The following is an 11,378-nucleotide window of genomic DNA, read 5'->3' as shown; positions in this document are numbered from 1 at the left end:
CTTTGATGAAGCTACATTACCCTCAAGATCCCGATTCAATCCTATGCGCCAGTTCAACAAGGATAAGCCGCATCGCTGGGGAACGAAGGTGTTTGTGGCAGCGTGCGCGAAGATGGAATATTGCCGGAGGTAAGCGGTGTACCTGGCGTGGTAAGCTAGGGCTTACCACGGCGATTTTTGCTTATTGTGCTACAGGCTGGAGGTTTACTGCGGAGCCAAGACCCACCTTCGCACACCTGTTCCGGTCGATAATAATTCAGGAGAGGCGGCGGTACTGCGCAATCTGAATGCCTTGCTGCCACCTTCGGCTTGTTCTCCCTGGAGGCGTGTGGTCAACGACCGCTTTTATACATCAGTGAAGCTAGCGTTGGAGCTGCTTCGTCGCCGAGTCTATCTTACTGGCACGATCCAGACCGATCGATCAGGATACGCTAGCGGTGTCATCACCTCTAAGAAATATAAGCCAGTGGCGAAGCGCAAAGTTATGGATCCACCACAGGGCACAAAAAAACATGCCCAAAACAAGTAATTTCCGCAACTAACCGCAGCCATGTGGATGGACCGGAATCCAGTGCACTTGCTGTCCAGGGGAGGCAGTCGGCAACTAACCACAGTCAGTAAGTATTGTGTTGGTGTTAGCTCTATTTGATACGAAGTGCACTGATTTGATTATGCTATGTATTCTAGTGCGACAAATTAATGGTGAAATGCAGTCACTTCCTGCACCGGAGCTGGTTCGGGACTACCACCGCTGGATGGGCGGTGTTGATGTTCACGACCAGCTCCGGATGCAGCGCTACAGCGTCCAACTTTCATACAAGTCATGCAAGTACTATCGGACGTTGTCTCTGGGACTGTTCAACATTGCCCTCGTGAATGCTTTTATGGTGTTTCGTTACCACAAAAACGTGAACAACTTGAGACCTGCCAAGCATTTCGCGTTTTACGAAGAGGTGATGGAGCAACTACTAGCGGTTGATTCTCCAGAAGCATTTGCAGCTATTGAGGTGCATATTATGTTGTTTGGGTAACATAAGCGGTTATGCAGTTGATACTGTCTAACATACGAGTACACTTATGTTGAATTTTATAGGAGGCCGCGAATGCTCGAGAGAAGACAGCGCCGTCACCTTCGCGGAATGACGTGGTTCAGCACGCGGAGGAAGATCCGCTTGTCGATGGGGATCACCGCCTTGAGGAGAACCCCGACACTGTGGATGGTGAACAGGGAACAAAACGACGCCAGCGGTCGTGCAAGGTGTGCGCCTTGTTCAAAGTCCAGCCTCGAAAGTTCACTAAATACTTCTGCCCTGAATGTTCTAACGGAAACAGATGATACGTGCACTCTATTGTTACATGTAGAGACCGGTTGGCTTACTGTGTTGTGGTGATGCAGAAAATATCTATGCAATGTTGGGCGCGAGGGTAGAGATACTTGCTTTCGCATTTGACATATCGAGTGGAAAAACGGAAACTCAATTCCGCCCATGCTTTTGGATGAACCCAAGACGCGAGAGCGCCCACCACCGTCACGACCAGGCAAGAAGCGTAGACGTCGAACTCAGGAATCTGTTGGCGGTGATGATAACGGCGGAGGTGGCGGTGGTGGCTGAGATGGAGGTGGTGGTGACACAAACGCAAATGACGACAGCTAGGGAGTGGCGGAGGAAGATGAGTAGGAATGTGTTCTTTTTACGTGTAGCCTGGCTACTTGCAATCAATTGAAACAACAACACTTGCTTCTTGTCATTGGTCATAAAGAGTTGCTCGACGTGTGCAACGTTTCAAAATTTGAACGGCCCGATAAACAGTTCATTTGTTATGTTAACGTCGCCTTCATAAGGTTGCAAGGGAATCAATTAGCATACATAGGACGACGTTATATAGGATATTGTCTTAACTATACACCCTGTACCGGCTCCTGCTGTAGTGGGTCTAACTTGACTCACTACTTTTGCTTACACGTTGCGCGACGTGTATGAGGAAGCGTACGTACTTAGCAATTACTTGAGTTAATTATATTTGAATATACAAATATAATTTAAATCAGATAAAGACTCTAAGTAACTAAGTTAGGATAAAATGAGAACTGTATTGTTTGTAAATTGATCTTCCTCCTAAATCTGCTAAAACTGTTTATCATCTATGAAAGGGGTTGACAACGGCTGGCTGTCAGAGCCCCGCCAATATGCACGTCTCTAATTGGTAGAAAGATGCTGCTTTCTACCAATACGATCTTTGGGTAGGTGTGGACCACTCATTGTGGTGGCCCACTTCAATGTATCCATTGGTGTGACTTACACCAATGTGAGGAAGTATCTAAAACATTTAACAGATATCCTATCTGTTAAATTCACAAGTGGCTTATAGCCACTTGTACGTGTACCCGTTACACCATCCCCCCCTTAAGGTTAGACGCGCGGGGTCTCCGCACGTCAATCTTTGGGATTGACCATTCGTCAATTCTCCGCGTTTGGAGAAGAAAGCTGCGCTCGTTCAACGATGAGCACGCCCCAAGAGAAGAAGAACCCGAAGGCGGTGGAGAGTCATCTCTCCATCGATGACTACTTCGAGCGCCAGAAGGCGAAGTATCGCGACGGCGTCGACTTCGATGACGACGATGAAGACATGGAGGACGAGAAGGACTCGTCTTCAAAGCGCAAAGACTCAGTGTCGAGCGAATCGCTCGACCCCCACTCTAAGAACATTCGCCCGCGTGAAGGAGACGAATCGGACGCTTCGAGTTCGAAGCGTTCGCGAACTGAGAGTGATACCCGCTTCCGCTGGGGCTCTCAGTACTCCGCGCGCGTGATTCCAAAACTCGAGGCCCTCCGCGCCCTGCAACTGCAGCGCGCGATCCGTGGATGCCGTCCGCGTCCGAGATCTCGGACCGGTATGGGAACTAGGTACCTCCGAATGAGGTGCCGTTATACGTATGCAGCGCCATCAAAGATGACGCCGTGGCTGCCGAGATGCACTTTGATGCGGAGACGCTTCAAAGGCGCGATTACGACATCGGACGCTTCCATGAGCTCCGATGGTTTCAAAGCAAGAAGACATCTTCTCGCCGCAAAGTGCCCGAGTGGCAGGCACTTTGTCAAAGTTGGGATGCTTTTGTTGAGAACATCAACAAGAAGCCGAGTGCTTACCGTGATCGGATTAAGCAAGCGCGCGATCGCTTCGAGACGTACTCGAAGCGTGGAAAGTTGGAGCAACTCCACGTTGCTGCGGAGGAGGCTAATGTGCCGTGCGCTGTGCCCGAGGGCTTTCAGTCCACGAAGTGCTTCCCAGGTGCGGCCCGCTTGAGCGACCGCGACCTGAACGAGTACACGTCATTCCGTATGCCCGAGAGTCTCAAAGAGCTCCGTGCTAAGTTCTTAGCACGTGAGGGTTCGGGCGCTAGCGATCACCGCAGCGCTCGTGCTACTTCCGCTGCGCCAGCACGTACTGCTCTTCGTACGCCCTCACCATTTCCGGAACGTCCTCCAGCAAGACGTTCCGCGGCTCCCATGTATCTTGATGGGGAGGAAATCCTCTCCAACGAATACGAAAACGAGCCCCTTGAGGGTTCGTTTTCGGGATACTATGGTCAACAATCCGCTCAACAATCCAGCGGGTTGAGCCGCGGGCGTCATGGATCGGCGGTGGCGGGGGTGGAAACACGCCTCGGGTATGATCAGCCCCGGGCTGATCAGTATGCGCCGCTCCACGACCGGGTGACCGCCGTGGAGCGTCTGCAGGGCGCTGAGTTCGCCGCCCTGAAACAGGAGCTGGCGAACCAGAAGGCCCAAGTCGCGGCGGTCTCGCAGACCGCCTCGAATATCCAGGTCGAGTTGGGGACCCGGATGAAGGAGTTGCCCCAGCGCGTTCGGGCACTGGAGGAGAGGCTGCTCGTCGCCGAGGCCAAGTCCTCCGCTTCTGCCTCGGCTCCTGCCGAGGCTTCGGGTCAGCCGAGCTAGATGGCTCGTGCTGCAGGTATGGCTTCACCCGTCCTACGTAAAAGGTCGGATGGAGGCGCATGCTAGACGGTATGTCTAGCGTGTATGCGATGCCGTGCCGTGCCAACACAGTGAACGGCCCGATGAAGCGCGGAGCAAGCTTGCTTGCTCCGAAGTCCGAAACTGCATGTTTAGGCAGGTTTTGCCTAGCTAACAAAACCAATTAACTAACTTTGAATTCATTTGGGTTGGGCAAACCGAATTACGGCTTGTCTTTTGGTGATGAAATTGATTGCATCCGAGCTGAAGTCATTCAGCTCGCTCTCCGCTAGAGGCCCGGCCTCTGCGTGGTTTTTCGCGGTGTCTGCGCCCTGCGCAGACCCGTGGTCGTTGGCCTTGTTGTTGGTGGAGTCTGCGCCCTGCGCAGACTCATGTGGTTTGTCCATTGTTGCAGCTGACACTGTGCAAGTGTCAGCGGTTTTCTGCGGCTGCTGTGTTGCAGTCGTAGATCCTCCCCCACTTAAAGTGGGAGCCATCACTCCGAGTAAACTCGGCAGACGGGGATGCCGCATGGCATTCGCATAAAACGGTGTATGCCCGGTCGAGGCATGCACTGAGTTATTGATGGCAAACTCTGCCATCGATAAGCACTCGCTCCAGTATTGGAACGAGTGAGCGTAGCTCTTCAACATATCGACGAGCACGCGATTCACGCGCTCGGTTTGACCGTCCGTCTGCGGATGATCCGCGGTCGACATGGAAAGCTGGCTCCCAAGAAGTGTAAACACTTCTTGCCACAGGTGCGCTGTGAAGCGCGGGTCTCTGTCCGACACGATGTCGGTCGGCATGCCATGGTGTTTGGACACCATGTCGACGAACAGACGGGCCGTCTGCTTCGCGGTCACTTCTGCCGGCACCGCAGCAAGATGTACCATCTTGCTGAAGCGGTCGACGAAGACCACAACAGCGGTATTCCCTCCGCTGTCCGGGGGAAGACCAAAGATGAAGTCCAAAGACATGGACTTCCAACACTCCGACGGAGTCGGTAGCGATTGCAATGGAGTCTGCGCAAACGGCGCAGGCTTTACGCGTTGGCACACCTCGCAAGCACGGATGTACTTGCGCACCCACTTGTACTAGTGGTGCCAGTAGAAGTCACGCGTAAGAAGGACGTATGTCTTCTCACGTCCGAGATGTCCCGCAGATGGGGCATCATGATACTCGTACATGATCCTGAGTCGCAGGTCATGGTCGTTCGGCACGACAACGCGATCCGCGTTGTCGTCGACTGCACTATAAAGAAGCAGTCCGTCGTGCACCCGATATCGGTGTGCACGCGCACGAAGGTGCTTAGGCAACTTCTGACGAGCCTTGTCAGAAGGTGTTGTGCCATAGGCCAGCAAGAGTTTCGCGTCCGCGTCGTGCGCGTACGCGGCCTTCACATTGTCCAACAGAGACGATGTGGGTTTGCTCGGACGTATGACGTCAATTGCATTGACGTCAGCAGCTTCTGCGTAGTCCGGCCGACGTGATAACGCGTCGGCCACCACATTCAATCTTCCCGGTTTGTATTCGACCCGGAAGTTATACTCCGCAAAGAATGAGAGCCATCTCGCCATTCTTTGTGATATGTGTGGCGACTTCACTGCAGTGCGCAGTGATGCATGGTCGGTGTAGACCACAAATGGTCTACTTCCAAGTAGATACTCTCGGAACTTTGCGAGTGCGTATTTCATGGCAAGGAGTTCCTTGTCATGTACCGGATAATTACGCTCAGCTGCTTTCAGCTGACGCGACTGGTAATAGACGACACGATCACGGCCCTCGTGATCGTGCTGCATCAACGCGCATCCGATCGCGAAGTCGGATGCGTCGCACACTACGTGAAATGGGCGATCTTGGTCAGCCACTGCCAAGATCGGCGCCTCAGTCAAGCCGTGCTTGACTGCATCGAATGCCTTTTGGCAATCGGTTGTCCAATTCCACACAGCTTCCTTCTTAAGAAGTTGTGATAGCGGGCGGATCTTGCCCGCATAATCCTCCACGTACTTGCACAAGTACGTGGCCAAGCCAAGGAACTGCCTCAGTTCCTTGACACTTGAAGGCGTTGGTCATTCATTGATCACTCTGACCTTTTCCGGGTCAGGGCGAACACCATTTTTCCCTACGAGACACCCGAGGACGGGTATCTCGCTCGCCCCGAAGATACACTTCTTCAGGTTCGCGTAGAGCTTATGTTTTCGCATAAGCTCAGGTAGCTTCCGGAGATGCACCCGGTGCATCTCAATGTCGGTCTTCCCGTCCACAGCCCGGCTGTGGATGAACACATCATCGAAGTAGCTCGGCGCGAAGTCGCGCACCGAGCGCAACAAGTGCGTCACGCACCTGTTGAAGATCACAGGGGCGTTCTTAAGCCCCTGAGGCATTACTAGCCACTCCCAGAGCACGCCGCTTGGCGTGCTCACTGCCGTGATAGGGATATCGCTCTCACGCATTAGGATATGATAGAATCCGTCTCGCAAGTCGAGAGCACTGTAAACGGTGCTCCCGGCCATCGAATCGATAATAACATCTTTTCGCGGTATCGGCGTCTGCGCCGGTACCGTCGCATCGTTCAGCTTGTTGTAGGCATGAACGATGCGCCATCGGCCCTGTGGCTTTTTGTCACAGAACGTCGGAGCACTGTGCGGGGACTTCGATTCCCGCACTTGTCCAGCTTTTCGACGACTTTCAAAGAAGTAGTCGATCGCCTTCACTTGATCTCGCGGCAGTGGCCTCTGCCGCGTAACACAGCACTTCGTGCCCGGCACGAGATCAATCTCGTGCTGAATGCCCTTATCCTGCGGAAGCTCCGCAGGAATGTCTTCCGGGAGTACGTCTTTGTACTCCCTCAACAATTCGTAATAGGGACTCGACTTCAGCGAGTTCCAACCTTGTTCCTCGAAGCGCTCTCGCTTCGTCTTTGCACTGAGAGTGTCTTCACTCTCAGTGGTACTTCCCATGAACAGCTGTCTCAGCTCTTCGCTCTCGCTCTTCGTTCTTTCGCTGTCCGAAAGAACACAGACTTGCTCGATCCGTCCATCGTGCAAGTCGCGCGTGAAGCGCTTCCAGCTCATGACTGGAAGCGAAGTCAACTCCGACGCCGTCGTCGGAGGACTAGCGAGTTCCATCTCACGATACTGGAATCCAGTATCGGTACGCGTCAAGACGTTCAGCGTCTCGACGCCCGGCGTCACCGCTTCTGTCTGCCCGGCAGACAGTTCTTGTAGCGTCTCGGTCCCGGACCGAGACTTGCGCAGCGTTCATCGCATGCGCCGTCTTCTTGTTGTGTGGAGCCGGGCTCCGCACAGTTGTTCTTCTGGTCCAGGCCCGGCCGTGGATAGTTGTTCGCCGGCTTGACCGCATGTTCCTTCGTGCAGCCCGGCTGCACGGTAATGTGTCCTTTCGCCGGCAGACCCTGTCTGCGGGCGCGCGATATCAAGCCCGGCTTGATCGCATGGCGCTTCGTCGTGCAGCCCGGCTGCACGACAGCATACAAATTTCGTCAGTGCGGTACGTTTGCAACCGTCCGCACTGTTTGCAGCGTCAACTCCCGGAGTTGACACGCCTTCGTCACCTCGACGCCAGTTATTGGCGGAGCCCCTCATAACCGGGGATGCGTCTACTCCCGGAGCCGACGCGTCGTCGTTGACCTGACCTCTTCGGGTCAGGGACTGTCCCATGCGTACTTGAACGCTAGTGTTGGTTCCCGCAACCGACACATCCTCATCTTCCGACGTCGGCGGTGCTGCCGACGACGTGGATCCCACTTGTGCGCGCCCTCGCGCACTGCTTGGACACTCCGGGACAGCAGCATTAAGCGCTGTCTCGACTGGTAAGCCGCGCGCACCTGCTGGTGCGTGCGCTGCGGTAACAGGGCCATCGCTCTCTATTCCGCTGTCGCGACCGAAACGCACGAGCGTGCGCTTCTTCCAGTCTATTACCTGATCATGCCGTGCAAGCCACGGCATGCTCATTACTACGTCGAACTTATCGTCCAGGTCCAGGACGATAAAGTGTTCGACAAACATCCGTTGTTTGTACGAGAAGCGCACGTTCACGACGCGCTTCTCAGTCTTCACGATGGCACCTGTTGCCAGTCGTACCTCCAGAAGACTTCGGGGTACCTTTACCTCCTCGAAGTCAAGACTCAGTAAACTCCGCAGTCGAGCAAAGTTGTTCGACGCGCCTGAATCTACCACAGCTCTAAGAGAGTCGCTCGCTCTCTTCGAGTAAACCTTCAAGACGACTAGGTTCGGCCTGTCATCTTGTTTCTTGCAGCGAGAGCTAGTCTCACTGGGGGCTGCAGTCCTCAGTGTCGCGTGCCCGATGTCGGCACGCGCGACCGCATTACCAGTAGGGCGCCCCGCGCCTACTGGATGTTCGCGTTTTTTGTTGGTCCGCGGTGATGCCTAGCATCGCCACGACGGCCACCTCCAGGGGGCATGGGAGCTGTGCACTCCCGTGCAAAGTGACCGATCCTCCCGCAGCGGAAGCATCGCACGTTACCTCCCTGCTGCTGGTAACCAGCAGTTGTTGCGTTCGAGAGGTCCATTGGTTCTGGACCTCCCGTCCTCGGTACCGGGCGCGGTTGCGGCCTCGGTACATTTACATGGAGTTTAGACTGCCGCAGGCTAAACTCTTATTGCATGGCAAGGGTGATTGCAGCTTCGAGAGTACTCGGGTACTCTCGGAAGAGATAGGTCTTCACAGGCCCGTCTCTCAGTCCCTTCATGAACGTGACGACCTTAGTCGCCTCGTCAATTGGATTAGTCACGATAGTCGAGACCCAGTATCGTGAACGCTGCGAGTAAGCATGGACGTCATGCTTACCCTGCTGCAGGTCGAGGAATTCCGCCCTCGACCGGAACTCATTTTGCGGGGGCTCAAACGCTTGTCTGAGCTCCTCTTTGAATACTTTGTACGTGCTGAAGCACGTAGGATCGGAGAGTCGGCGTCCGTACGCCCAACTCCTTGCGCGTCCGCCCAGGCAGGACATGGCGAACGCGACCTTCGACAGCGGGTCGACGATGCATCGAGCCGCTATGGCTGTGTCGAGTTCGACCACCGGAGGAGAGGCTCGCCCTCTCTTCCCACGTAATTGCTTACGCTCAATTTTAATGATTGAGCACGCGGTGTCGTCCCCGACGACGCCGTCACTGAGAAAGCAGCATCACGCTGCTCCTTCATGATGAACCCCAGAGCAACACCATGTTGCTCTGTCGGCGATAGCGTACGCAACATCGCAGCTATCGCCGCCTCCCCAATGACTGTTGACAGTCGTTGGAGGGCCTCCCACTCTGGATCTGACAGGTGGGGGCAGTCCGCGCGTGCAACATGCGTTGCAGGCGTATTGGGGCTCTCCATGGGCACCTCCGTGCTCATGGGGTTCTCGGCTCCGCGTTCGTACACCCTGTACGAACGTCACGTAGTCGGTCGTTGGACGGACTACAAAGTGCTACCAGGTGTAGTGGGCCTACTTTGGCTCACTACTTTAGCTTACACGTCGCGCTGCGTGTATGAGGAAGCGTAGGAGTTTATTAATAATTTGAATTAATTATACTTGAGTCCACAAGTATAATATAAATCAAATAAAACACCAAGTAGCTAGTTTAAGGTAAAATGAGAACTGTATTGTTTGTAAATTAATCTTCCTCCTAAATCTGCTAAAACTGTTTATCATCAATGAAAGGGGTTGACAGCGGCTGGCTGTCAGAGCCCCGCCAATATGCACGTCTCTAATTGGTAGAAAGATGCTGCTTTCTACCAATACGATCTTTGGGTAGGTGTGGACCACTCATTGTGGTGGCCCACTTCAATGTATCCATTGGTGTGACTTACACCAATGTGAGGAAGTATCTAAAACCTTTAACAGATATTTATCTGTTAAACCATAAGTGACAAATGTCATGCACAAGTGACTGTTGTCAATTGTTTGTGTAACCCCGTTACAGGCCATGGTCCTCCACAAAGTGAACGTAACAGCAATGACGATCAGCCTCCCACGGCAGACAGCAGACTTCGCGCGCCAGAGCCCCCACAGACAGTCGCGCGTGAGTTTCCTCACGCGCCTCCACCTACCGCACGAACTCGTTGCCGCCCTCCGTATCCCAGCGTTCGATGAAGGCGGTCCACGAGCCGTCGAGCGACCTCGGGGTCACGGCGCCGGTCGCCGTGACAGCTTCGCTGCGTGTCGCTCTCCAGCGCTGGAACAGGCGGCGCATCTTCTCGTCGTCCCGAGGGTTCACAACGGCGCTGCAGTCGTGCAGCACCCACCGCTCCAGGGTGCCCTCGTAGGTGCTGCGCTCTGGCGCGACGGCCCTGGCGTTCATGGTGCTGCTCTTGCTGCCCGCGTCTCCGATCCGAATGTGAAGCTGACACGGCCACGCCGCGCAAGACCCGCCCTAGATTTTTACATACATGCATGTCCACCCTTGAGAGGGGATGGTCTGACAGGCTACTGTCACACGGGTGCCACCGCGAGTTCGCGGTGGCCAACGACAGTCCCGTATAGGTTTAATGGTTGGGACGGTCTCGAGTGCCGCGACCGTCCCAACACTCAATCAGAGTCTTATTTCCTACGCGCCTGTGCAAGTCGGTAGCGGCCTCAAGCCCGTTACAAGTGTAGCCACCGAGCTCAACAGAAACACACCGAGGGCAGGCTGGCAGGCAGGTCCTGTCCTGTGCTATGCTGTGCTGTGCTGGGAACAAGAAGGCGCTTCAGCCGTGCATCCTGACCGCGGAAACTCCTCTAAACAGCATCCGAGCCGCCGAGCATGAGCACCAGAGCTCGCAATTGGGTACCCGAGCCCGGGTAAAATGCTTACCCGGCCGGGTATACCCGAACTTCGGGTAGGGTGCGGGTACCCGAAATTATCCTCGGGTAGGTTGCGGGTACCTATCTGTAATATTGCATCCATTACAACCGCTTTCCTTTGTTATAGATATAGCCCGCTTCTCCATGCTATTTTCATCCCAAGAAACGACAGCGACGGTACAAGACGCTGGGAGAGTACCAGTTCTTTCAGTGCTTCACCAACCCGATAGACTGTATCATCTACTAAACCGTGTGCAGGTCGTACTCGCTCGCACAAAAAGCAGAAAACAAGTTCCGCTTCATTCATTGTTGGTGCTGCAGACTTGTGGTCTTCGGACGAGAGCTCTGACGGAACTGCATCATGCGTAAATCTTGATGAGCAAGAGGAGTTCGACAAATACATGAGCTGCTCCCTAGGTAGAGACGACAAAACCAACCTCGACATATTGGAATGGTGGAAATCCACAGGTAAACCAGCATATCCGAAGTTTGCGATGCTGGCAAGGGCGATACTATGCATTCAGGCGTCAAGCGCCGTATCGGAAAGCAGTTTCTCCACTGCGGGAACCGTAATGTGTAAATCG

The 11,378-nt window shown here is 54.3% G+C and overlaps 1 protein-coding gene across 1 annotated transcript; it reads right to left on the bottom strand.

The window, feature by feature from the left end:
• Positions 1–10,054: 10,054 nt before the first annotated feature.
• Positions 10,055–10,309, bottom strand: IUM83_12860 (uncharacterized protein; the record flags this gene model as incomplete). The annotated part of the gene is made up of 1 exon (XM_067937505.1): positions 10,055–10,309. The coding sequence occupies one exon, from the start codon at positions 10,307–10,309 to the stop codon at positions 10,055–10,057; it is 255 nt and encodes an 84-aa protein (XP_067788032.1).
• Between the last annotated feature and the right edge of the window lie 1,069 nt (positions 10,310–11,378).

The sequence above is a fragment of the Phytophthora cinnamomi genome (assembly GCF_018691715.1).
Source record: "Phytophthora cinnamomi strain GKB4 chromosome Unknown Contig55, whole genome shotgun sequence".
Classification (NCBI taxonomy): Eukaryota; Oomycota; class Peronosporomycetes; order Peronosporales; family Peronosporaceae; genus Phytophthora; species Phytophthora cinnamomi.
The sequence above is the reverse complement of the archived record's forward strand: the minus strand, read 5'-3'. Positions and strand labels throughout refer to the sequence as shown.